This window comes from Melospiza georgiana, chromosome 7 (genome assembly GCF_028018845.1).
Source record: "Melospiza georgiana isolate bMelGeo1 chromosome 7, bMelGeo1.pri, whole genome shotgun sequence".
NCBI lineage: Eukaryota > Metazoa > Chordata > Aves > Passeriformes > Passerellidae > Melospiza > Melospiza georgiana.
In genome coordinates, this window is record NC_080436.1 from 25,007,420 (window position 1) to 25,032,764 (window position 25,345).

General features: G+C 59.6%; 2 protein-coding genes across 2 annotated transcripts in view; one reads left to right on the plus strand and one right to left on the minus strand.

Moving 5' to 3' along the window:
- The first annotated feature begins 1,701 nt into the window (after positions 1–1,701).
- CHPF (chondroitin polymerizing factor) lies at positions 1,702–6,830 on the plus strand. The gene is made up of 4 exons (XM_058027917.1): positions 1,702–2,029; positions 3,205–3,769; positions 3,955–4,137; positions 4,549–6,830. The coding sequence occupies exons 1-4, from the start codon at positions 1,725–1,727 to the stop codon at positions 5,809–5,811; spliced, it is 2,316 nt and encodes a 771-aa protein (XP_057883900.1). The 5' UTR covers positions 1,702–1,724; the 3' UTR covers positions 5,812–6,830.
- A 4,964-nt stretch (positions 6,831–11,794) lies between these two features.
- The window catches only part of ASIC4 (acid sensing ion channel subunit family member 4), a 28,977-nt gene continuing 15,426 nt past the window's right edge, over positions 11,795–25,345 (minus strand). The window contains exons 2-10 of the mRNA XM_058028029.1: positions 16,721–16,865; positions 16,434–16,561; positions 16,184–16,343; positions 15,740–15,796; positions 15,491–15,644; positions 15,004–15,095; positions 14,614–14,693; positions 14,208–14,312; positions 11,795–13,928 (exon numbers count right to left, since the gene is read on the minus strand). Coding sequence (XP_057884012.1) covers positions 13,809–13,928; positions 14,208–14,312; positions 14,614–14,693; positions 15,004–15,095; positions 15,491–15,644; positions 15,740–15,796; positions 16,184–16,343; positions 16,434–16,561; positions 16,721–16,865 — 1,041 coding nt within the window. The 3' untranslated portion in view covers positions 11,795–13,808. The remainder of the gene's footprint in view (positions 13,929–14,207; positions 14,313–14,613; positions 14,694–15,003; positions 15,096–15,490; positions 15,645–15,739; positions 15,797–16,183; positions 16,344–16,433; positions 16,562–16,720; positions 16,866–25,345) is intronic.

A 25,345-nucleotide genomic window follows, 5' to 3' on the forward strand; every position in this document is an offset into this window, starting at 1 on the left:
AGAAAACAGGATACTTTGGTTTTTGTTTTTTTTTTTTGGTTTTTTTGTTTTTTTTTTTGTTTTTTTTTTTTTTTTTTGTTTTGTTTTGTTTTTTTTTTTTTTTTTTTTTTTTTATCATCATGGCTGTTTTTTGACCTCTGTGCATGGAAGATCTCTGTTCCTTTCTTAGCTCTGCATCTTTTTTTCCTCGTGGTATCTCCTCATCCCATCGCATTCTCTCTGATTCTACTTTTTATATGTTCTTCATTAAACTGCCATCCACGTGACTGCTTTTGCCTATTGCTTGTCTTGGTCTATTCAAGAGTAAAAAGGCCTATGAAAAGCAGCCAGGCTTGGATGATGGTCTAGTATCTCAGGGGGGTGGGATGCTGCCAACTGCTTTCCGATGAAAACAGGCTGCTTTGTTTTAGAAAATGAAAGAAATCCTGGAGCTGAGTGGGCCCCCACATGCCCTCAGTGCCCTGCAGTGCTCCGTGGCTGCTGGTGCTCCCCGGGGCAAGTGGGCTGTGTTTCATGGGGAGGGTGGAATGGTCTGCCCGCCCAGAGTAAATCCAGAGGCGCTTGAGAGTCCCAACAGCTGCAAGGCTGTGGAAGTGAAGCCATGGGCTGGGAATGGGCGGAAAGGCCAGGTCCTCCTTCTTGCCCTTATTCAGCAATGCCTGGCACCGAGCAGCCATGTAGGGCTGCTTGCCTTGCAGCTTCTGGGTTGGATCATTCCTGTGCTGGAAGCTCCATTTGTGCAGCAAACTCTGCCCTGATACGGTTCTTTCAGCTCTGTCTGCCCCAGGGGCTCTTTCTGGCGGCCGGTGCGATGGTGCATGTATGCTGCAGGACAGCTCACAGTGGGATGGTGACCCGACCCCAGCTGGAGGAGCTCCTTTCACTCCCGTTTGAAACACATGATAAAGGCCCCTGCTGCTGGGATCTCCTGGTGTCTGCCTGCCCTCCGACTGCCCAGGATGGTTTGGTTCTGTGCATTCAAAGGACTTCCAGCCGCCGTTCCTTTGCTGCTATGCCTGCCCCACAGGCACCCGGCGCGCCCATCTGCCTCCTGCAGCCCGCACTATGCTGCTCTGACCTCAAACACTCAGGCCCCGCTGGTCCCCCCGACGACTCAGCCACCAGCCACACCGAGGGGACGACCCTCGGGCAGCGGTTTGGGGAACCGAGCGCCGTGGCTTGGGCTGTCCCGGGGAGGGGATACACGGCCCTGCGGAGGCTCTCGTGTCCCGGGCACAAAAGGCCGGGGAAATGCTCCCTGAAGCCCTCTCAGGTGCCGGTTCCCGGCGGATGCGCTTTCCGCTCTGTGACCCGGCAGCCGGGGCCTGAGGCGCTGCCCTGCTGGCCCGCAGCACCGGGGGCGCTCCCGGCGGCCCAGCCGGCGGGGCACGGGGTGCGGAGCGCGGGATGCGGGGCACGGAGTGCAGGGCACGGAGTGCAGGGCACGGAGCAGTCCCGCGGGTTGCGGGGTGCGGGACACGGAGCAGCCCCGCGCGCCGTCCCCGGCCCGGCCGCTGCCCCGCGGTCTCCCGGCAACCTGACCCGGCCCCCACGCTTGCCCCCTCCCCCGATTGGCCGCCCCGCCCCGTGACACGTCGGTCGCAGCGCGGGCCATTGGTCGGGGCGGGTGACGCGCGGCAGGGCGGGGCCCGCGGGTGACACGTCGGACGGCGGCGCCGCCAGCGGCAGCGGCAGCCGGTCCCGGTCGCGGTCCCTTCCCGGCCATGCGGCTGTCGCTGGTGTTGTCGGTGCTGCGGCCCGCCGGGCCCGTCGCCATCGGCGTCTCGCTGGGCTTCACCCTCAGCCTGCTCAGCGTCACTTGGGTGGAGGAGCCCTGCGGGCCGCCGCCGCGCCCCGCCACCCGCCCGCACCCCGACGGCGGCCCCGCGCCGCCCCCCGGCCCCGCCAACGGCAACGCGGCGCGCAGGCCCAACGCCGTGCCCGCCGCGCTGGGCGCTGACAGCTGGGAGCCCCGCGTCGTGCCCTACCGACCGCCCAGCCCCGGCAGGGCCGCCAAGAAGGCCGTCAGGTGCGGGGGGGCCGGGCCGGGCCGGGCTGGGGACTTGGGCCGCCGCTCACCGGGGTTTATCTGGGGGTAGCTGCCGGCGAGCTTCCGGTCCCTGCCTTGGCGGGGCTGGGAGGCTTCAAAGGGGGCTTTACAGAAGGCTTAGCGGTAGGCTGTGCCCTCCTTTCAGCCACCGAGACGGGTTTTTCTCACTGAGAGTGCCTTTCCCCTCTGCTTCCTTTCCTCCCCTGTGCCCGACTTCACGCTGATCCCAGCCCGCAGCGAAGAGCCTCCCGCCCATGCTGGTGCCCGCTGTGCCAAGGTTGCCTGCTGCAGCACGTGCTGCCGGGCACCCTGCGACGGTCCCCTCCTGTCTGAGCAGGGACCCCTGCCGTGGTGGCACGTCCCCAGCCAGTGCTGCAAACGCCAGCCGCTCCGGAGTCGGCTGCAGCCCCATCCCAGCGTCCCCTGGATGACAGGGAGCAGGCAGTGAAAGGGCCTCCTTGTCCTGGCGAGGTGGTGGGCGGATGAAGGGGGCTGAATGGGGCCACTGTGTACCAGGCGGCGGTGGGGGGACGTGCTGGGGGGGGTCGCTTCCTGCTACTGCGCCAGACTGGGAGAATTAAACCTGAAAGTCATTGTGAGTGCGACGGCTGGGGGCTGTGCTGGGGAGGGGGACACAACCGGCCCCCTTGCTGGCTTCAGCAACCTGTGTGGGGCCTGGCTTCCCCCGGGAGGGCAGTACAGGCTCTCCTGCCTGCCTGCTTTAGAGTAGTATGACTGGCATGGATGGCAGGAAGGTGCTTCCCAGTTCAGACCTTTCTGGGGCTAGCCTCATGGTTGGGGTGTCTGGTGGGTCATGTCCCTGCTACAGCTGGGTTGTGCAGCCCTGTTTCCTGCTTTGAGCTGCGATCAGCCTTTTGAGAGCATCTGTTTTGAGCTGGACTGGCCAACTTGTGTGAAAGTAGGGTCCCCTTTGATGTCATGTTGACAGGGGACCTCAGCAAAGTGCTCTGCAGTGCCTCTGAGGCAGGTGTAGTGGCAGCTGGTGACACTGGGTGATGTCTTATGTGCGTGGCTGAAGCCTGGGAACAGTTCCAGCAGAGGAACCGAGGTCAATGCCATTGGTTACAGCAGGGAGGTGCAGGCTGGGGTGGGTTGCAGTGCCCTAGGGGCTATACATTGTCTTCTTCTTGCAGGACCCGGTACATTAGCACCGAGCTGGGGATGCGGCAGCGGCTCTTGGTGGGAGTGCTGACCTCCAAGAGCACACTGAACACGCTGGGGGTGGCTGTCAACCGCACGCTGGCCCACCGCCTGGAGCGCCTGGTGTACTTCACCGGCACGCGGGGCCGCAAGGTGCCCCATGGCATGACGGTGGTGACACACAGCGACGAGCGGCCCATCTGGAACATGTACCAGACCGTCAGGTACCTTCTGGACCACTACGTGAACGATTTCGACTGGTTCTTCCTGGTGCAGGACGATACCTACACGGAGGCGCACCGCATCAGCCGCCTGGTTGCCCACCTCAGCATTGACACCCACCTCTACCTGGGCCGTCCTGAGGAGTTCATCGGCGGGGACACTGAGGGACGTTATTGCTATGGAGGGTTTGGCTACTTGCTGTCCCGCAGCCTCCTCCTGCTCCTGCAGCAGCACCTGGAGAGCTGCCGCAATGACATCCTCAGTGCCCGGCCCGATGAGTGGCTGGGCCGCTGCATCATTGATTACACAGATGTCAACTGTGTTGAGGAACATGAGGTAGGTCCTGAAGCAGAGATGTCTGGATCCATTCCCAGTGTTCTCCCTCCTCCCTGTGGGCTCTCTCAACCCTGGGAGGACTAGCTGTTGCACCCTGACATCCTTTGAGCTTGCTGTGCTGGCATCTGGTGGTGTGGGAGTACAGGTTGGGGCTGGCTGTGACCTATCTTTCCTGGCTGGCACAGGGTCTGCATTACCACTATTTTGAGCTGGGGAAGAACGCAGACCCCGAACGGGAGACCGACCTCCGCTTTCAGAGCGCCTTCACTGTCCACCCTGTGCTGGATCCCCTCCAGATGTACCGGCTGCACAAGTACTTTGCACAGGTGGAGCTCGAGAGAACCTACCAGGAGATCCAGCAGCTCCAGGTGAGACCTGGCTTGGCTGGGAGGGTCTTGGTTCTGTTTGTCATCCCTGTGGGCTTTCTGGTTTCTCTGATCCTGCTGTTGGACAGGATCAGCTGAGTTCATGTGGCTACAGAGGCAGTGGTGCTGTCTGGAAAGCAGCTTTGAACCTAGATGGGTCCTGGAGATGCAGTGGTGGTTCAGGGTGATGAGGACAGAAGGCTGCAGAGGTCTGTCACAAAGGCTGGGTAGGGTGGGGGAGAAAATCTGAGGTGCTGGACAGGAGTCTGATTGACAGCAGAGTTGTTCTGGCACTCCTTTTTGAGCCAGCTCTGGCTAATCTCTGTGTATCAGAAATCAGTTTGAGTGCTGCCAGAGCTGGAAGACCTGCTTGTGCCTGCCTTGGCTCTCACTCATCCATCTCTTGTCTTGCAGATGGAGATCCAGAACGCCAGCAGCCTGTCTGCGGATGGGGACCACATCGCCACATGGCCCATTGGCATCCCACCCCCATTCCAGCCCAAAACTCGCTTTGAGGTGCTGCGCTGGGACTATTTCACAGAGGAGCAAGTCTATGCCTGTGTGGATGGCTCCCCCAAGTGTGAGCTGCATGGTGCGGATCTGGCGGACGTGGCCGACGTGGTGGCCACGGCCATGGAGGAGCTGAACCGCAAGTACCAGCCGGTGCTCCACGTCCGCAAGCAGCAGCTGGTGAACGGCTACCGGCGCTTCGACCCCACACGTGGCATGGAGTACACGCTGGACCTTCAGGTGGAGGTGGTCACCCAGAAGGGACACAGCCGCTCCATCACTAAGCGAGTGCACCTGGTGCGGCCCCTCAGCGAGGTGGAGATCATCCCCATGCCCTATGTGACAGAGGCCAGTCGCATCAATGTCATCCTGCCGCTGACGGCCCACGACCGGGACTACGCCGCCCGCTTTCTGGAGGCTTATGCGGCAGCTGCTTTTGAGAGCAGTGAGAACGCAGTGCTCACCTTCCTCTTCATCTATGACCCCTTTGAGGCCCAGCAGGTCACCCAGAATGACATCTTTGCCTCTGTGAAGTCCCAGATCACCGAGTATGAGCGCAAGTATGCAGAGGTAAAGATCCCCTGGATCAGTGTTAAGACAGACGCGCCCTCCCAAATCAAGGTCATGGACATTATCTCCAAGAAGCATCCTGTGGACACACTTTTCTTTGTGGCTGGCGTGGGGACAGAGATCACCATTGACTTCCTTAACCGCTGCCGGATGAACACCATAAACAACTGGCAGGTTTTCTTCCCCATCCACTTCCAGGGCTACAACCCAGCCATTGCTTACCACAACCAGGTGCCACCCACCACACTGGACCTGCTGAGGGACATGGGGCGCTTTGACCGTGACGTCTTCCACGAAGCCTGCTTCTACAACGCTGACTACATGGCAGCACGCACCCGCATGGCGGGGGACGTGCAGGAGAATGAGGACATCCTGGAGACCCTGGACATCTATGACATGTTCATCAAATACTCCAACCTCCACGTCTTCCGGGCTGTGGAGCCTGCCCTGCTGCAGCGCTACCGGCACCAGGCTTGCAATCCCCGGCTCAGCGAGGACATCTACCACCGCTGTGTGCAGAGCAGCCTGGAGGGCGTAGGCTCTCGCTCCCAGCTGGCCATGGTCCTTTTTGAGCAGGAGCAGGGGAACAGCACCTGAACCCTGGATGGTGGAGGGGCTGGCCCTACCATGTTATGCCTGCCTGCCCGCTCCACTTCTTCTTCTGCCCTAATCTGTCTTCCTTCTGCAGTGGCTGCAGAGAGTGCTGGTGTCCAAGCTTGTGACCTGCCCCCCTGGGGCTCCCCAGGCCGGGGTCTGCCAGCCCAGGGTGCCTGGGTCTTTCTCAAGCAGCCATGGCTGTGCAGACCCCGGGCAAGATGGGGTCAGAGTCACTGAGCTGCAAGCTGGAACACCTGGCTCCTCACTCAGAGCTGGTGGCTGCTGGCCCCATCTGTCTGTCCTGGCCCTGCTGCTGAGCACTGGGGAGATGGGCTACTGTGTCTCTTGTTGTCCCCCCTTAACTGGGGGAATGTAGAGCCCAAAGTCCCCCTTCTGCAGGGCTGTGACTGCCACAGGGCCTGGAGTGATCCCTCGTAGTTCTCCCAGTGTCCTAGAATGGGAATGTGCTCCTTGCTCCTTTGGAGCATTGGCCTGGTTGTACAGGGAGGGTGATGTCCCTGTGCCCGCCACAAGCTTGGACAGTGGAATGGGGCACATCCCATCCCAAAAGAGCAATAAGGATGTTGGTTTGGGGTTTTGCCACTTGGCAATGAGCTGGAGTGCTCCTGGCCGGTTAGGGTGTGAGGAACTTGGGCCTCTGAGGCTGGTGGGTGTAGGGGGTGCCAGAGGGGATCCTGCTGATTTCATGTACCGTGAGCTGCTCCCCATGGGAACCATGACCCAGGCCGCTTCGGCCTTCGCAGTATTGATAGGACGTCGGAGGTCACAGCCCTCAGACGAGAGCCTCCTGACAGAGGTGGGATCCCTCCCCACTGTGGGGCTGCCCTCAGGGTCAAGGGACATTGTGCCTGACACTGATGGGCATGGCAGAGGGTTTGGCTGTGCATCTCCTAAGGAGAAAGCGACTGAGGAGCTGCTCACTGCTCCTGGTTTGTATTTAATAGGGGGGAGAGGAGGGGGGATGGGGTGCATTTACACTAATAAAATGGAGAGATGTACTTGTGGGTCTGGCTGATTCTCTCATGAGGCAACTGTGGGTGTTGTGCTGGGGTCTTTGTGGTGGTAGGTGCTGGCTGCTTGTGTAAGTTCTGTCTGCAGCTGGCTGGACAGATTCCTTACAGAGATGCCTCTTTCCCTGAACACCTGCAACATCCTTTAACTGAGCAGGGAGATGCCTGCTTCTTCAGGAGGCTGTGGGAGCCCATTGCCTTATGGACAGGCTGGCAGATGTGCCAAGCAGACACTTGGAAATACCTGCTCGAACCCCTGCAGCTTGCAGTAAGAGTCCTGCGCTTCCTCTGATGCTCACAGTCTCTGGGGCTGTCCTGCTGGAGCTGCCTGTTGCCATCACTAGTGGTGTGGCAGGATGCTGAGCCCCTTGACGTGGAAAGTCCAGTGCAGTGTCCAGTGCCCTGTCTTTCCTGTTGCTGTAAACTTGTGGTCCCACTGACCAGTCCTCCTCAGCCCTGTCTGTGGGTGGAAAAGCACCAGTAAAGGGCTGGTGGAGCTGTGTGTCCTCCCACATCTGCTATCTCTGTAACAGCCTTCGTGGTCTGTATGTGAGTCATGGGGGACTCCTGGCCCATGTCAGAGCAGACTGAGCTGGCTGCTCAAGTGAGGTGAACTCTGCCCTCCAGGATCTGGGATCAGCTCTCAAGAAAGCTCCCAGGCTAGAAACTTGATCTGAGCATTGTGTTGGATCACTGGTGCTGGATCTGCTCTCTGCATTGTTCTCGCTCTTTTTTTAGCTGTTTTACATCTCAGGGCTTCTCAGCACTTGTGTTTTCCAGTTCTTAGTTGGGTAGAGCACTGTGGTACTGTCCTGGACTGTTTCATCACCTAACACTCCTATTTGCATTATGAGGTGTGGGGACTGTGTCCCCTGCCTGTGCTTCCTGCTCCAGGCATCACTTTCATAACTCCATGTGCCCTTCCCACCAGCCCTTTACTCATCATGTTTTACTGCTCCATGAAACACACGTATCAAAGAGACACCCTCAAGAAAATCAACTGAACCTACTCACTATTACTTATCAAAGCTGCTAGTGCTCAGCAAAACTCATGGAGGCCCCTGGGCTGTGTGGTATGCCTTTTCCAAGGATACCTCATTCATCTCTTCCTGCTCCCGTCTCTGTATCCATGGTGTAGGAGTGTATATGTTTAAATATAATTTTATTATATTTCAGACAGTAACTGTTAGCTTGTTCTGAGGATTTCTATTTTTGGTCTTCCCTGAGCAGATCCTTAATTCCCTTCAAGTGGAAATCTGGGGCAGAGGGAGTGAGGCAGATGCAGGTGTGTTACAGATAGATTTATCCTTTGAAAAGTGGACCAAGTAGTAAGATGTGATTAGGCATTAGAAGAGTATCCAAATGGTAATAAAGCAGCTTCAAATCAAGTTGGCTGTAAAAAGAAACCCAGAATTGTCATTTAATTATCATGAGACTGTCAAGATAAAGTTGCTGTTGCCTCACTGCTGTTCACCCAGACCGAGTTAGAGGTATTTGCATACTTAATGCTTTGCACCGTCAATACCAGCAGAGGCTCCCTGCTCTGGCATATGTATGAGCAAATGACTGCTTGTGGCACTCCCAGCACAGTTACTTCTCCCTTTCCAAGGGAGCTTGCAAGGTTTGAAGCTGTTTTAGTGTTTGCCAGGCTATCTGCAGCATCATAACATGTTGAAACCCCAAAGAAGGATGTGCAAAACTTTGGGAAGGGGGTTGGTGACGCAGGCAAGGTGAGCGCTGGCTGTGAAGTGAGCGCTGGCTGTGCTCACTGGGACGTGGCAGAGACCTGTGGCAACAGGGGCAAGGGCACAGGTGCACTGCCCCTCTCCTGCCCTCATAGGGCTAGCAGGTGCAGGCAGGGTGCCAGACTGGGACAGTGACACCTTTGAAAGGGGCGGAAGGAACAGCTGATGTGGGCAGATGAGAAAACAGAGACATTCTGTGATCCCTCTTCAGGCTTGACCTGTGCTTTCATGCAATGTGTGGATTTTTGCACTTATCCAGTTGCAGAGGCAGGGCAGTGAAAGGTCAATTTTAGAAATGAGGCAGGAGAAAACTTGTCTCCTGCATTGCAGACTTCTGCTTCCCTTGCAGAAATGTTCTAAGTGTTACTGGCTCACCACAGCAATCAACAGAGACAGAGCAATGTTCTCTTGGGAACTATTTCAGAAGAGAGAGTGAAGAGGTGGTTCAGAGCACTCTGAAGCACAAGGGCATGTCTGAATACACTGGGCCTGGGTGGGCACCTGACTTCCCTCTTGCCTCCTCTCATTTTTGCACTGTGGCAAGGAAAGAGACTCAAATTAGGGAAAACCCAAGCTACTGCTATTCTCCCCTCCCCATGGTTTGTTTTCCTGTGTATGCAAACACAACAGTGAGCCTGTGAGCACGGAAGGCAAAACCTACTTCTCTAGCCTTGCTTGGGTCACTTCAGGCTGTGCTCAACTCTGTGGCAAAGCTACTTCAGGCCCAGCAGTATTAATTGGTTTGATGGCTGACCTTTGGGAGGATATGGGAATTGGGAGGATTGGGAATTGCAGCCGTGCCACGAAAGGGCTGGAGGGCAAGGGGAAATGCAATGCCCTTTCTTCCTTGTGCTTTCTTTGGGAAGGGGCCAGGGGTGCCTGCCATACAGGAGCAGCTCTACCGACCATGGGCCAGGACCCAATTCCAGCAAACATTTCCTCCTCTCTCTAAGTGAAGGCAGAAGAACCTGATCTGCTTGAGGAGGAGCGGACAGGGAGGTACCAAGCTGTGCCTGCATCCAATACCTTGGATGTCCAACCTACTGCTAAGGCCCTCTGAAGGGTGAGAGGGGCTTTGGTTAGGGGGTTTTCTGGCCAAGCTCAGGGAAATCAGAGCATTTCAATGAAGAAAGAAGGCTGTAGGTGGAGGCACAGCTGCTGTTGGTGTGTGCCTGCCTGCAGGGGTTTCTTTCCACGGGGTGTTGGCATATCTGGCTATGCCCAGGGATGTCCCTTCTGGGGCCACACCACCCCAGCATTGGCAGAATATAAGACCCTGAAGCTCTGGCACTGGGGGAAGAGGCAGGCAGCTTGCTTGGACTTTTTTTTAAAATTGCCTCCTTAGTTTTTCCAGCCTCCTTGCCCACTGTCAGGAGCTGAGTACTGGAAAGTGGATGCTGTGTGTCCCTTACCTGGCCCAACTGATTGGCACCACCAGTCCATTTTTCCAGCAAGGGCGTCATGGACAAATGATCAAAGAGCAAAGCAGTGAGCTTTGCATGTCATACAGACATGCTGAGAGTCACTCCTTTCTCCAGGTGCTGCCTGTCACCATCAGCATCTCCATGCTCGGGGAGGAGGTGACAGCAGTGAGGCCACATGTCCCATTGCATTTCAGGGCTTACTTTCAAGCCCTCTGCTCCCAAGCTTTTTCTTTCATTGAAATGCAGCTTTTCTATGAGAACAGCTGTAATTACTGTTTGTGGCAGTGGTGGCATGTTGGAAAGTGCCCAGAGGAATGCCTGCCCCACAGACAGAGGAGATCCTTGCTGCCTGCTCCATCCTGGTGCCTACTCCCTACTGCCACTCCTGCTGTGTCTTCTGGGGTTGTCACCTCTACGGTGACAGAAGCTGTCGCCAGTACAGCCGGTCCTGCTGTGATCAGGTACTTGGCATTTGTCCAGAGCACTGTGCTCATTAAAATTAAGGGCCTGTTTCACTGTAGTGGATCTCCTTCTAATTATGCCCCAGCTATTTCATGTGGTTCATTACAGGTGTTTCAAGCAGTGCTGCGCTGGGTGAGCCCCAGGTGGCAGCATCTCCATCTCTGGGCAGGACTAAGCCCCTGCTGGCCCTTGAACAGGCACAGCATGGGAGGGGGCACCCAGAAGCCAAAGCATCGGGGTTTGTGGTTGACCCTGGGGTGCTAAACCTGGATTGTCTCACTGGCCCTCCTCAGCCCAGTGCCATCTGTGCTGGGACATGAGGCATATCACAGGCGGGAGGTGGTGCTGGGTTCATGTCATCTGCCTGTCCTGTTTGGAGAAGTGGAAGTGACAGGAGCTGTCACTTCCAGATAGCACCTGGAAGTTGTCAAATTAAAGAATAAAGGTGCTGAGAGCAACAGAGAAAAATACATGTCAAATCTTCGTTAGGTTATCACTACAGGGCTCCTGGGAATGGTCCTGAGGCTGCTTTGTTGACATAGAAGCCAGAATGGGCCATGCATGAAGCTCAGCCTTTCTTTCTGCCATGCTTCACTCCTGTGCATGGTGCTGGAGGAGCTGGAGGACATCGTGAGGAAGGACCTTGTGGGCCCACCACACAATCCTGCTCTCCTTACTCAGCTCCTGTGACACGTCTTCACATAGAGCAGGAAGAACCATGAGGCTCCCAGTTACTGTCTTGGTGCAGGTGAAATGATGGGGCATCATGGAGGGGCAGATGGGTCAGAATCTGGTGGCAGGGACAGTCTCATCCCACAGGGATCCAATCTTCTTACTTGATGATAACAAGATGTGGAACATGCAGCCATTTCCCTGCTTTTCCTTTTAGCACCCCAGCTCAATGCTCTTCTCACAGAGCATGGTGTAATCTGTGGGATGTGGCCCTGTGTCCCAGCTGCACCCAGGTAACTCAGGCTTTTTCAGCCCTCACTGCTTTAGAAGGAAACCTGTGGTGCCTGGTGCTGGCAGCCTTCTCCAAGAGGTCAGCTTCTGTTTTCACCTGTGCTTCAGGATAGCTGGGGCAGATGGATAAATTTTTGGAGAAGGCAGGAACAGGAAGAGCATTTCTGCCAGGGGAACCCTCAGCAGGGCCCCCTTCCCCTCCACCCATCCTCTGTCTCCCCAGTTTCAGTTCCACCCTGCACCCCTCATACATGAGCACAAGGCGGTGAAGTGTTCCCTGGGTCCCACCACCATGTCCTCTAGGGTGGTGTCTCACCCATCTCTCTGCCCCATCAGCCCTCACAGGCATCTCTGGACCTACTTGTGCCTCTTTATTAGGGAGTATTTGTACATTTATAAAACAGTGACGCACATCTCTCACGTTCACCAGCACGAGGGCAGTTTGTGCTGGCCTTCCCACCATGGTGTCCGTGCCCACCCCGCTCAGGGCCTGCTGCTCCCACTGGCAAGAAGGGGACACATCCTGCATCCCCCTTGTCTCAGGAGACCTTGGTGTAAGGCTGGCTGGCATGGCCGTGGCACATTCCTGGGATAACATGTGGCGCCCCTGTGGGAACCCTCCTGCTTGCAGGTTGGCACATGGGAACCCCATGGGGAGCTGGCACAGGGTGCTCTGGAGGGCTCCCTGGGGAGCACCAGTGTGGCTGGCCTGCTGGGAGGCTCGCTGTGTATCCCCCACACAGGGGAACGTGGAACACCACGCAGCTGGGTGCTTGCACCCACAGGAACATGCTTACTGTGGGTGCATACTTCAGGGGAGCTGTTGGACCATGCAGACCCAGAGCCAGGGCTGCTGTGCCCCGGTCCCTGCCCTGCGCCTCCCATCTGTGGGGCCTTGAGGGCTGCAGGGATGATGGCTCCTCCTGCGTCTATGGCTTTGGGCACGGCACAACATGGCCGTGATCCATCTGTGGGCACCAGGGACGGGAACCAAACCAGCAGGGCCAGAGGCTGCCTGGCTCAGCCCCAGCCTTCCCCAGAGGTCCCAAATTCCTGCCCTGGGGTCCCCCTCTGCCAAGTGTGTGTATTGAGGGGGGCTTTGCCAGCTCACCCCCCCTCCTGAGATATTTTGGGGCAGTTTGCCCTGCGCTGGTGTCTGCTGCTACAGTGGAGGGGGTGGAGGCAATGTACAACAGGACAGGGGAAGCGCTGCGGGTCCTGCTGTGAGTCCTGCCGTGCATCCTGCCATCTCAGGGCAGGCAGGAGGGCTGTGGGCGCCAGTTTGGGCCAAGGCTCCAGCCAGTGGGCTGGACTGTGGCTGTCTGGACAGAGCTGGGCACGGAGCACCCTCCTAACCATGTGCAGTCTGGGGGAGGCACAGAGGGTGCTCAGCACCTGGGGCCGGGAGCATGGCAAGGGGTACGTGCACGGTGCAAAAGGGCAGCGACAGGCAGGGGAGGGAGGGCAGGACCCGCCACGCTGCCTGGGCTATGCCAGGCAGCTACACCAAGGGATGAGCCACTCTGGGCAATAGCTGGGCAAGGAGAGGATGGGTTCACAACAGATTGGGGCAGGAGATGGGGGAGGCAGTAGGTTTGCAGTGCTGAAATGACTGGGGATTATTGGGGGCCAACACTGGAGTGGCAGGGGGAGTCACAGTGCAGGGGTCTGGCTGGGAACAGTGAAGGTGGGGCTGCAGCCCTGAGAGACTGCATGAGGTTGGGCGAGGGTGGGCAGATGTTTAGGGGAGTGTCACAGTGGTGGTGGTGGTGCCAGGGTTCAGGGTGGTGCCATGCAGGTGTGGCTGCAGTTGGGGTGTCCCTGGGCTGGCCATGGGGGCCATGCTGCTCAGAGGGGTGCCCTGCAATGCTGCCCTGCCCTGCAGCAGGAAGGGAAGGAGGTGGTTCCCAGGCAGAGGGAAGCTGTTCCAGGTATGTCTCTCTCCTAGGGAAAACCATGCAGGGCAGAGACCACCACCCAGGAGGGGTCAGCAAGGGAAGGCTTGGAGGGGCTCACAGGAACCTCAGCTTCCCCCTTCATGCTCTGCAGCACCAGGGCCTCTCTGGCCCACACCTGCTGCTCCCCCAAACCCCCCTGGCATGCCCATCACCCTCCACGCTGTGTGCTTGAAACTGGGCTGAGCCCACGTGCTAGGGGCAAGCAGAGGGGACAGGCAAAAGGGCCAGGGGGCTGCTCCAGTGCCGGGGCTGAGGCAGCTCCAGTGGCATCACTGGGGGCGAACGGTGTGGCTGGTCCTGGCAGTGGGGTGGGGGAGGCAGGGGCCTGTGCCCACCGCACCCAGTGCCACTGTCCCTCTCCAGAACACTGGGGAGGGGGGTGACAGGTGGCTGCCCCCCCAAACCCAATCTTGCCTAGCAGGCGAAGTCCTCGAAGACTCCCTGGTGAGGGTAGTGGTGGCGGTGGTGGTGGTTGGGCAGGATGCCCGCGTTGTAGGCGCCCTCCACGTGCCGACCCAATGTCTCACAGGGGCTCTGTGGGGAAGGCAGGCAGTAGGGTGGGCACAGATTCCACGCATCCTCCCACCTCCCTAGTCCTCCCACCCATCACAGCCTGTCCGCAGGAGCTCCCCAGGGGACACCCAGCTCCCTGCCCCCCTGGGACTGCTCTGACTCTGCAGCCTGAAGGCACCAAATACAGAGCCACACAGACCCTTGATCTTGGGATGATGTGCCCTCCCCATGGAGTGGGGGCAGACACATGGCCAGGCCCTGTTCTCACAACCTCCAAGCAGCCCAGCCCTGCAGGGGTACCTGGTCCTTCATCTCCTCCAATCCCAGTGTGGCGATGCTGCCCGAGGGCTTCTTCAGAGGTGGCTTGGAGCGGCGCAGGACCCGGCTCACCTTATCTCGGATCACCTGGGTGCAGATGGGGGGTCAGACCTAGACCTGCACACAGGTAGCACCCTGTCTACACAGAACTGCTGCCTGCTCCTCTCTCACCCAGGGATAGTGGAACAGTACCTTGGCACACCACCCTCCCTGTCCTCGGGTCACTGAGGAATGCAGAGGGACCCATTCTCCTCCCACTGCCTTGCTCCAGGTGTTCCCTAATTTGGGGGCTGCTACAGCCCTCTGGGGTGGCCACATATTTTACGCCCTCCCCAGGAAGCGTGTCTCTGTACCCACTGCTGAGACACATCCCTGAAGGCTAACACACCTCATAGATGTAGTCCAGGATCTCCAAGATGGTGAGGATGCTGGCACCGATGAACAGGCCCATCTGCCCCCCGATGTCCCCTGGGGAGGAGGATGGGAAGATGGTCACCAGGAGATGCTGTGCAGCCCACTGGAAGCCTGGGGTGGGCCAGCCGGGCAGTGCCAAGGCTGCCAGATTGTGGGGCACAGAGCAGTCATGGGGCAGGGTCAGCAGGATCGAGGGCATGGGGAACATGCAGGATAGGGGACAGTCAGCAGTGTTCCACCCTTCAGCCAGCCTGCGTCTGGCTGCTGCTCTGTGTGATTTCTTCCCCTCCAGACCCTCATCTTCCCAGGGCTGGGACCCAGAGCTCCGCGCCTTAGGGCCCCAGAGGAAGGGGAGGGGAGTCACCGAGAAGCCCAGCAAGGTCATAGGCTTTCTTCTGCTCAATGGCTTCGTAGTTGAGCGCCTCAAAGAAGATGTCCAGCACCAGGAAGTTCTCCCTGTGGGGACACCGTTGTGCTGAGCAAAAAGGGCTGATCTGGACCCTCCTTCATCACTTCCCACAAACCTCCCATGTCCCCCAGCCCTCCAGCTCTCAGGTGCTCCCAGATGCTCCCATGGCCCTCATGAATATTTGGGCTGGTGCAGTGGGGACATGGATGGGGCAAGTCCCAGGCCAGGAGAGACAGTGGGGTGGGCAGGTGCTGGCAGGAGGGCTGGGAAGATTGGACAAGTTGGGAAGAAGCTCTAGTGAAAACACCTGCGCACAGAGGATGCTGCAGCAACCAAGTGTGCCAGGACCCTCTCTCTGCATGCTGCCAGGAGTGGAGTGGAAGTTCCCCGGGTCCCCAGCCCCCTGCCCATGCCCTGGAATACCCCAGTGCTGGCAACTCACCGAATGTAGGTCTCATTCTTGTTGTACTTGCGGGCGAGGTAGCGCGCTGAGCCCTTGTTGGGGATGCGGACCATGGAGATCTCCTTGCCATAGCGTGTCAGGTTGCACGGCGTGGGGCAGCTGCAGCGCTCCTGGCTGTCCTCCACTGCTGCATCTGGGGGCAGACACCCATTGGCACAGGCACAATCTCCAGCCCCCTCCCTGGGGCACTCAGCCAGCCCCTAGATGCCCACCCACTGCCTCACCTACCCAGTGTGTGGTCAGCACACTCGATGTACACATTAGGGGAGCAGATGGACTCATTGCCTGTGGAGAAGCAGTGGTTGGGAGGGGGGGAGTCCAGTCAGATTCTGCCCCCCCCACTCTTAACTCACTCCCTTGGAGGTAGTGCAGAGGGCAGGGTGCAAAGAGGATGGGGATGAGTGACCCTTGGGTGCAGGTTAGTTGAGGAAGATGTGGCCCAGGTACAAGGCAAACAGGGAAGGTGCTGACCTGTGGTGTGAGGAGGGTAGGACAGGGGCTGACCCAGCATGTGGAGAGGATGGGGTGGTCCCTGGGTGGAGAGAGATGGGGCCAGGGGAATCCTTGGGTACAGAGGTGATCTTTGGGTGCAGACTGCAGGGAGTTGGAGCAACCCCAGCAGGACTGTTGGGGCAGTGGGGCGCCCCTCACACCATCATGCACACCCCTCACCTGGCATATGGACCATGCGGCAGTGGCAGCTCTGCACCACGGCCTCCTTCTCACACTGGAGGCGGCAGGCAGCGATGCTGTAGGTGTCATAGCCGGGCAGCAGCTGCTCCCCCTGCATGCTGGCCCGGCAGTTCCCCCACGGCTGTGGCAGGTAGGTGAGCTGGTAGGGTGAGAAGGGCATTGCTACAGGGCTGTGCTGGGCTGAGTGCCAGCAGGCACCACCCCGGGGCTGTGGGGCATCCCACCTTACCCGCTGCTCCTGGCAGGACACAAAGGTCTGGAAGCCAGGCGAGACACCAAAGCCCAGCTGATGGATATAGGGTGGCTCGTCCTGGCTGTGGATCTGGACCCGGATGCCAGCTTCAAATGATGTCTCATCTATGGGAGTACGGAGGTGCTGCATGCGCTGACCCAGCACCTGCACCCCTCTGATGCCCTGCTTCATCCATAGTCCCCTCACAGGGTGCTCTGCTTGCCCAGCAACCTGCATCCTAGCACCCATCACCTGTGCCCTGCCTGAGCCATAGCCCCACTTACTGGTCTCTCTCCAGATGGGCAGGTACTCTTCCTGCTGGATGTCCAGCATGATCTCCAGCCCGTTGCCCATGCCACCCTGGCGGGTCACACGTGGATTCCTCCGATCCCCATTGAAGGTGTAGCACTTCCCATAGCGTGTGTAGACCTGGGGATAGAGAGAGCAGTGGTAAGGGAGCAGGCAGGGATCTGGTCGAGTATTCTGCAAGCAGGATGAGGTCCAGAAACTCCTTTTTGATTCCATGGAGGTGATGGAAGGAAGGTACAGTCTTTCATGACCTTTGGAAAGGCTCATCACAGCCTGACTCCCTACTATACCACTCCTCCACCCTGGCAGGACGGGGAGTGAAGCATCATTCCCAGTACCCATGGGGCAGCCCAGCTGTCCTGCACCTTCCAGCAGGGAACTCACGGGAGTGAAGTGCTGGGGGCCACAGCGCTCTCCCTGAAAGCGACACTCCACCAGCATGTCCTCGATCTGGTGGCCCAGGCGGTGAAAGAAGCTCTGCATGGTGCGCTCGGAGCGGCGGGGTGGCAGGAAGCGCGAGTAGTTGGCCAGACGCGTCAGCCAGGCACGCTGGTCCTCCCCCAGCACGGCCAGCATCTCGGGCACCAGCGAGTGGTTCTCCCGGGCCAGCCCCAGCCACTCTCCCACCGAGTAGAGGTCGGGCTTGGTGAGGTGCAGGAAGCGTGCCCGGTTGGGGTTGCAGAGGGTGACAGCCGGGAAGCGGAGCTGGGGTGCCCAGGCGAGGCGTGCGCGGGTGTGCACGGGCCGCGAGAGCAGGTGGTGCAGGCGGTCGGCGGCGCCGGTGGCCAGCAGCCCGGCGGAGGCCAGGAAGGCCAGGCTCCAGAGCAGGCGGCGCAGGCGGGACTGGGGCCGGGTACACATGTAGTGCAGCCCGGGGATCCGGGTGGCTCGCAGGATGCCGACAACGAGCTGGGGCGCGCTGCTGTCCTGGCGTCGTGTCAGAACTTCCCCGTCCTGGCAGCAGGCAAGGGGCAGCGGCATGGCTGCATTCAGGATGGCTCCTCTGAGGGTGGAAAGTGGGCTGCAGACTGCCCCTGAAGCTGCCCAGGGTCCCTGCTCCCCTCCAGGGATCTCTCCCTCCTGGGAGGCTTTTGCTCTGCACCTTCCTGGAGATGAACAAGGCAGGCGCCTTCCTGAGCTGCTTCGGTGATGGGTGAGGGGAGGGAGAGGAGGGGGTTGCTGCAAACACGCCTTTCCCCAACCTGCATTCAGGAATGGAAAATTCCTTCTCGAGCTGGGTCGGGACAGGGGTGTGTGTTGTCTTACCCCAGGCAAGCTGAACTGGCAGCCCCCAGTGTCCCAGCATGGTGGGCATCTCTGTCTGGATAGCAATGACCTGTCTCAGGCACACTGTGTGAACCCTGTGCCTAGGAATGTCATGCTTCAGCTCTTCCTCCTTGTCCCTTGCCTTGCATTTCAGTGTCACCACAAAATATTGCCTGGACCTCAAGGGTTCCCAGTTGTGTCTGCTTGGCAGCTGGGTACTCTGCCCCATGGAGGCAGGACAGTGACAGCACTGGGAGGCCATCACCTGCTGCAAGTTCTGCTTGGGACCTTGTCTACCTTGTACCTTGGTCTCCCTGTCTCTGAAGCTGGGGTCCTCAGTGCATCTGGGCCAGGTGGGGCGGGAGAAGCGAGACTGTGGGTCAGGAGGAGCGGAACCATGGGGTGGGAGGCTGCACGACAACCCACCTGCGCCTGGCGGGTGCTTTGAAGTGACGGGAGGCTGTGATCAGAGCGCAGCAGTGGCGGGGAGGGGGGGTGGGTGTCTGTACCCAGCTGTCAGCGTGGCTGGCAGCGCCCCGACAGCCTGTCAGCTGCCTTCAAAGCTCAGCACTGTACTCTCCTCAGCCTCTCATCTCCTGCTGCTGCTGCTTCCAGGCACCCACCTTCAGCGCTCACCGGCGTGGGCTGGCATGGGGAGGGGGTGTCCCTCATGCTCCACAGCTCCAGGAGAAGTCAGGGCTACTGGGCCCTGTCAAGAGCAGCATCAGGGCAGAAAAAAGCCAGTGGTAGCAGAAGAGATTGGAACAAAGGGAACTCCTGATGATCTCAGCAGTGACTCCCCAGCACCATCCCTGCCGCAGGCCTTGATGCCTGAGCAGCACGTAACTATAGCCACGATGGGGACACGGCCAGGATCCCATCTGGCAGCTTGGTTACAGGTGCAGGAGGACTTCAGGCCGGTCAGAAGCAGGACAGGCACCGAGGGGGGTGAGCGGAGGCAGCGGGCAGCACCCAAGGGCAGCAGGGCCGCCCATGCCGTCCCTCGCAGGCCGCGCCCGCTGTCCCTCGCAGGCCATGCCCGCTGTCCCTCACACGCCGTGCCCGCCGTCCCTCACACGCCGTGCCCGCCGTCGCTCACAGGCCGTGCCCGCTGTCCCTCACACGCCGTGCCTGCCGTCCCTCACACGCCGTGCCCGCTGTCCCTCGCAGGCCATGCCCGCTGTCCCTCACACGCCGTGCCCGCTGTCCCTCGCAGGCCGTGCCTGCCGTCCCTCACACGCCGTGCCCGCCGTCCCTCACACGCCGTGCCCGCTGTCCCTCGCAAGCTGTGCCCGCTGTCCCTCGCAGGCCGTGCCCGCTGTCCCTCACACGCCGTGCCCGCCGTCGCTCACAGGCCGTGCCCGCTGTCCTTCGCAGGCCGTGCCCGCTGTCCCTCACAGGCCGTGCCCGCTGTCCCTCACAGGCCGTGCCTGCCGTCGCTCACAGGCCGTGCCCGCTGTCCCTCACACGCCGTGCCCGCTGTCCCTCACACGCCGTGCCCGCCGTCGCTCACAGGCCGTGCCCGCTGTCCCTCGCAAGCCGTGCCCGCCGTCCCACACAGGCCGTGCCCGCGGTGCCGGGTGCTCGGCGGGCGCTGCCCGGCAGGGGGCAGCAGCGCCCCGCGCTCCGCGGCCCCGCGCCCCCGCCGCCCCCGGGCCCGGCCCGGCCCAGCCCCAGGGCAGCCCCTGAGCCGCACCGGGCGGCCGCTGAGCTCTCCGGCTCCTGCTGTACCCCCGCCGCCCAGTCCAGCGCTGGCACCATCCCCGGCGCGGACGCTCCGCTCCCTGCACGCTCGGGACCCTGCGGTACCCGCCCTGAGCTGTCCCCTCAGCGCTGTATCACCGCAGCAGCGCCAGGACACGGCTCAGCCCCTCTCTGTGGGGCGGCTGCAGCCGGCTCGGCTCTTCTCTGAGATTTATCGCGGCTGTGAGCGCCGGCGGCTGCCAGCCTGATACCATCAGCCACGGCACACCAGGGCAGCTTCTATATTAGTTTTCTTTAAACGGAGGATTTTCTCCCCAGGCTGGAGAAAATGTCATTTCTGTGAACGCTTCCATCTCGTGTCAGTTCAGACATCTCCGGGCGGCATGGCAATCACCCGGAGGGGGTGAGGGATGGGGATGGGATGCAGAGGCTGGGGCATATGGGGACAGATCTTAGGGACAGGGACCAGTGTTGGGCAGGATTGGAGGCCCAGGTCCAGCTGTGGTGGTGGCCGTGTTCCAGGCAGGTGGGCACAGCTGTCGGGGAGGGTGAGGAGCAGGGGTGCCCATGGCGTCCAGCTGAGTTACTCACTTGTCGGGTACTGGGGTACTGAGGCCAGCTGTGAAATCACACTGGCGAGAGCACAGCGCAGTCCTGAAGGGCTTTGCCTTTCCAGCATGACAAATCCAATTAGATAACAGGGAGCGCATGAGGAGGAGGAGGAGGAGGAAGAAGAGCAGAGGAGAGCCTGCCTGTACCAGGAACAGGATTTTCTTCCCACAGCTGACCCAGAAAAATACCTTGCAGGACTGAAGTGCACATGTCCAGCCAAGGATAGCAACTGAGATATGGGCCCTTGGGCACCCAGCTCTGCCTGCTGGGCACCCATGCATGTTGCAGTCTTAGGGCCAGAGACACAGCGTTCCCATGTTACATGCTGGTCTCCTTGCCCAGCCAGTGCATGCCAGCATCCCCACACCATGCTCACATGCAGGGGAGACCCCATTTAGGGAGGTAATTTCTTGACATGATTCCTCATTTTCTTCTCTCTCCCATGGAGACACGCTGACCTTGACAGAAATAGCTGCCTGCGCCTCGGCAGGCAGATCCCAGTCAGTTATTGCTGGGGCCCCCGGCATCTTCTTCCCAAATCCACACAATTCTGGGGGCCCCCAAGTGCCCCCCATGCTCCCAAGACTTGCCTCCCAGCCCCCTTGCTGTGGGGAGCTTTTTGGGAGCAAGATGCTGACTGCCAGCATCCTCATCCTGGCTCACGGCAGCCCACCCGTGAGCACTGGGGGCACGAGGACCAAGATCAGGCATTCCCAGTCCCCCATCCCCAGTGCTGCCAGCCCATTGTGCCAGCCTCGGGCTGATCCCAGCTCATGCAGGTATTTCCACGGCTTACACGGCTCCCCATGGTATTTAGCCTCTGGAAGACGACGTTAAACATTGCAGGCAGTGACAAATCCTGATTGCTCTGAGGAGACAAGAGGCCGCACTAAGCTTCCAGCCAAATGTTTTCATGCAAGGGGAACGAGCTGCAACATGTGTGGTGCCAGCGGGGCCTGCTGCTGTGTGCCTGGGCCACCCAGCCCTGCTCCCACATCCCCACGGGGACAGCCAGCCCTGCTCCCACATCCCCACGGGGACAGCCAGCCCTGTTCTCACATTCCCACTGGGACATGCAGCTGACGGGCAGGCCCTGGGCATGGGCACACCACACAGGAGCAATCACCCCAGCATAGAAGCACCCCTGAGAACAGTCATCACTGGGGCCTAGTGGGGATGGAGACAGGAATGGGAGGACACCAGAGTGCTCCCCACCTGGATTTGGTGGGGATGCTAGCCCAGGGGTAACCTTGAGGGGCATGTCCAGGTACTTGAGCCCAGAGAGCAAATTAGCATGGGCAAGGCTGTGACACAAAGGAAAGCAGCCTCCAAAACCTGAAGTGCTTTTTCCTGCATGAGTGCAGGCAGCTGGAGCACCGGGATGTTCCTGGACAGGACACACGGCACAGGAACTGGGGCCAAACTGGGATGACACTGGTAGAGCTGGGGCAATGGCACACCCAGGCACCCTGCCTCCTGCTCTGCCCCTGCCCCACACTGTGGCCATCCCAGCTCTGCTGGAGCCCCTCCCCATGCCAGAGGCCCCCCCCGAGGCAGCCCCCATCCCCACCAGCCCTCTCCCCCCGCACAGCACAGCCAGCCCCGCCTGGGTGCCCCGGGAGGGAAGCCGCAGCGCTGACGCCAGCATTACAACTGCCCGGGATATGAGATCCGCTTGGATTCAGCAATTTCAACTCATTTCAAGCCCGATTCTGCAGCAATTTTCTGAGCCAGTGGGATGTTTTTGCCACTGCAAACGTCCCTTCTCATGCATGGTCGCACCATTTCCTTTCCCCGCTCCCAGGAGGATTTGGGGAACGGTGCCAGTTTGGCTCGACCCCAGCTCTGGCAGTAGCACAACCATCTCCCACACTAGCAGCCCCTCAGTGCAGCCCCTGCCCCACACGGAGCCGCTGGGATGCCTCCTGCAGGACACACAGCCCTGCATATGGGCTCTGGGGCTGCTGCCTCCATGGGGCACCAGGCTCTGCATCCTCAGCCCAAACAGAGCAGGGCACCTTAGGCACAGCACACACAAGTGATGGTTTAGGCTTTTTGTTTCCCCTATCCTGTGAAGGACTAAGCTCTGGAATATCTCCTGCAGCTCCCTGATCTACCTCCAAAGGAAGAGGGAAAACAGTGTGGGGCAAGGGGGCCAGAGGCTGCTGCAGGCATATCCAGAAAGGCCAGGACCCCTCTGCCACTGCAGCTGTGCCTCTCTCTGTGCTACAGGACAGCCCTTGCCAGCTGAGTCCCCTTGGCTAGGCCTGAGCCAGCAGTGGAGCTGTGGGCGTGTGGGGCTGGCAGAGCCCCTTTCATGCCAAGCAGGCTCGCTGCTGGAATACCAATATCTCAGCTGTGCTGCAGGCTGTGCTGCTGGCCAGCCAGAGCAGGGGGAGACACCCCAGCCCCAGCACTGGGCAGGGCAAGCATGTCACAACCAGGCTGCTGCCTCAGGGACAGTGTGTAACCCATGTCCTCAGGAACAGGTAGGATCTAGACCAGGGCATCCTGCTCCTGGTGGCTCAGGAGCGTAGGGATGCAATGCAAGGCAGAGGGGAGCACATGGGCAAGGACACCCTCCCAGAATATCTGCCCAGTACTGCCAGTGGCTGTTAAAGCAGGGGGACGTTGGCACCATCCAGCTTTCAGGATCAGCACCTGTGACAGCATGCCCAAATTCATGTGCCAGAGAAAGACCCTTCCCTGCAAACCATTGCCTCAGGAGTCCTGCCCTGGCCAAGCCAGAAGCTGCAGAGAGCTGTGCTGTTTATGCCACATGGAGCCAGGGTGGCTGTGACACAGAGGGGAGTAGCTGGGGACCCCAGCTCCTCATCTCTTGACTTCACTGCACAGGCATGGCAGCACACTGCACACACATGACAGCCTGTTGTAGCAGGGAAAAGTGCCATCATGTGGTTGTGCTTTCTACTCCTGCTGCTCCTGGGGGGAATTTGTCCCAGAATCTCACTCATTTCCAACCTAAATTTATTCACGGCCAGTTTTTACCATTTGTTCTCATGCCAGCATTGTCCCTTAGCTTAAATAGCTCTCTTTCCTCCCTTGTGTTTACTCCCTTGATGTATTTATAAACAGCAATCCTATCCCCTCGCAGTCTCCAGCCTGCCAGCCTTCACGTGCCAATCGCTTCTGGTTTCCTCTCCTGATTCAGCCTCTGCCTGCCTGCACAGCCCGGCTGCATCAGCTCCAGCTCCTCAGCCCTGCTTGCCCAGGGCTCACACACAGCTCTGCTCCTCATTCCACAGCAGCCTGCCTGCCCAGGGCTCACACACAGCTCTGCCCCTCATTCCACAGCAGCCGTGGGGCACCATCCCACGCCATTCCAGACTGCTGCCCCAGCCAGGGGTAACCTGCCCCCTGCAGATTTCCCGGCAGCTTGTGCTTTCATACAGCTTGTTTTCATTGTAAGAATCCACCAAAAGTGACACCTGGGCAGGTGAAGGAGCCAACGCCAAGGGAATTGCAGAAGATGAAGTGCCAGTGGCCAAGACATGCTGCAGTGCAGGGCAGGGATATGAGGAGGAGGGCGGGCAGGAGCAGTGAAATGAGGGGGCAGGGGCTGGGGAAGTCCAGTTCATCCTGTTGGCAGCCAGAAAACCCCTCTGAGTTGCTGAGCATGCTGCCCACCTACCCTGATCTCCCCTGTAGTACGAGTGGGGTGCTGGAGCTGCAGAAGGTTTCTGAATGATGTTTCTACCTCCTGCTTCAGGAGGAGATCAGGGTCCCCACGGGAAAGACTGCACCAAAGCTGCACCCCCAAAATGCCACAACGAGTTTGTCGAACTGCCAAGACACTCCCTAGCTTGGATTTGGAGTGTGCTGAGCAGCAATCCTGCCATCTCTCTGTGCACCCTCCGGCGCTCTCCAGCCGGCTTCCCACCCTCAGACACCCCCACGCCGGGCACGCCGCTCCCGGGCACACAGCACAGCACAGCACAGCACGCTAGGGATAAGCGCTGGGATGGGCTGCAGCTCAGCCCCCCTGCTGCAAACCCAACAGAACACTCACATACACAGACGGCAATAATGATGGGTTTGGGTAGCGGGCTCCCCTTGGCACTTGGAGGAGATCCAGCACCACGCACGGTACTGTGCAGACACAGCTGGCCCGTGCCACTTGTCTTCAGGACCATAGAAGGATCCCCAGCCCTGTGGTTTCACAGAGATGTAGCACTGAGCCCACACGTCTTGCAGGCTGGAGGAAGCAGGGAACATCAAGGACACCGGAAAGCGGGGTGTGCAATGTCCCCGGGGCTCCTTTGTGGAGCTTAGGCAGCCTCTGTTGTTCGACTGTTGTCACCTCGCAGGAGCCCCAGTGCCTCTGCATGGTGCTGGTTGGGCGCTGGTGGCTTTTGGCTGCAGATCCTGGGCACCGCCGGCCCTGTCTTGCTGTCCTTCGCATGCGGGGCCCTGCGGGGATGTGGCCCCGCGTCCCCCTTGGCTCCCGGGCAGCGCATCCCCCGGGGACCGCTTCTCTTTGAAAGCAGCCGTACAGGGAGCTCTGCCGCCCGTCCCCAAAGGGTTAACAAGCAATTTCCTTTGCTGACAGCTCGGAGACCGTTCTCTATCGACTGCGGGAGAATAAGAGGGGAGAAGCAGCGAGATAAAAAGGCAGCAGAGCTGGCACCGCCTGCTTAATCCCAGCGTTTAATCTGCTGGGGCAGCGCAGGCAGCCTTATCTCGCCGTCCTTCTGCTGCTCCATCTCATTACTGCTCCCACGGCTGCCGGGAGATGGGGGAGCTGAGCCGAGGAGCGGGGCCCGGGGCAGGGATGCCGCCTGCCGCCCCGCTCAGCAGCCCCCGCTCCTGGCACCGCCGCACCCCCCGGAGCCCGGCCGGAGCGGGGGGAGCCCACGCGGGGATGGGCACACAGCCTGCGCCCACAAAGCATGCTGCTCGCGCCAGGCCTGTCACACGGCCTCGGGGACACGCTGCCAGTGTCGCACACTCAGTCACACGTTTCCCAATCACTGAGCTCCGGTGGGCCAGCCAGCACG

What these genes read in the sequence shown, in the direction of transcription:
- CHPF (XM_058027917.1), top strand. Translation starts at nt 1,725, where the DNA reads ATGCGGCTGTCGCTGGTGTTGTCGGTGCTGCGGCCCGCCGGGCCCGTC. An exon ending in GCCGCCAAGAAGGCCGTCAG is followed by an intron (nt 2,030 to 3,204) that starts GTGCGGGGGGGC and finishes TTCTTCTTGCAG; the next exon opens with GACCCGGTACATTAGCACCG. An exon ending in ACTGTGTTGAGGAACATGAG is followed by an intron (nt 3,770 to 3,954) that starts GTAGGTCCTGAA and finishes TGGCTGGCACAG; the next exon opens with GGTCTGCATTACCACTATTT.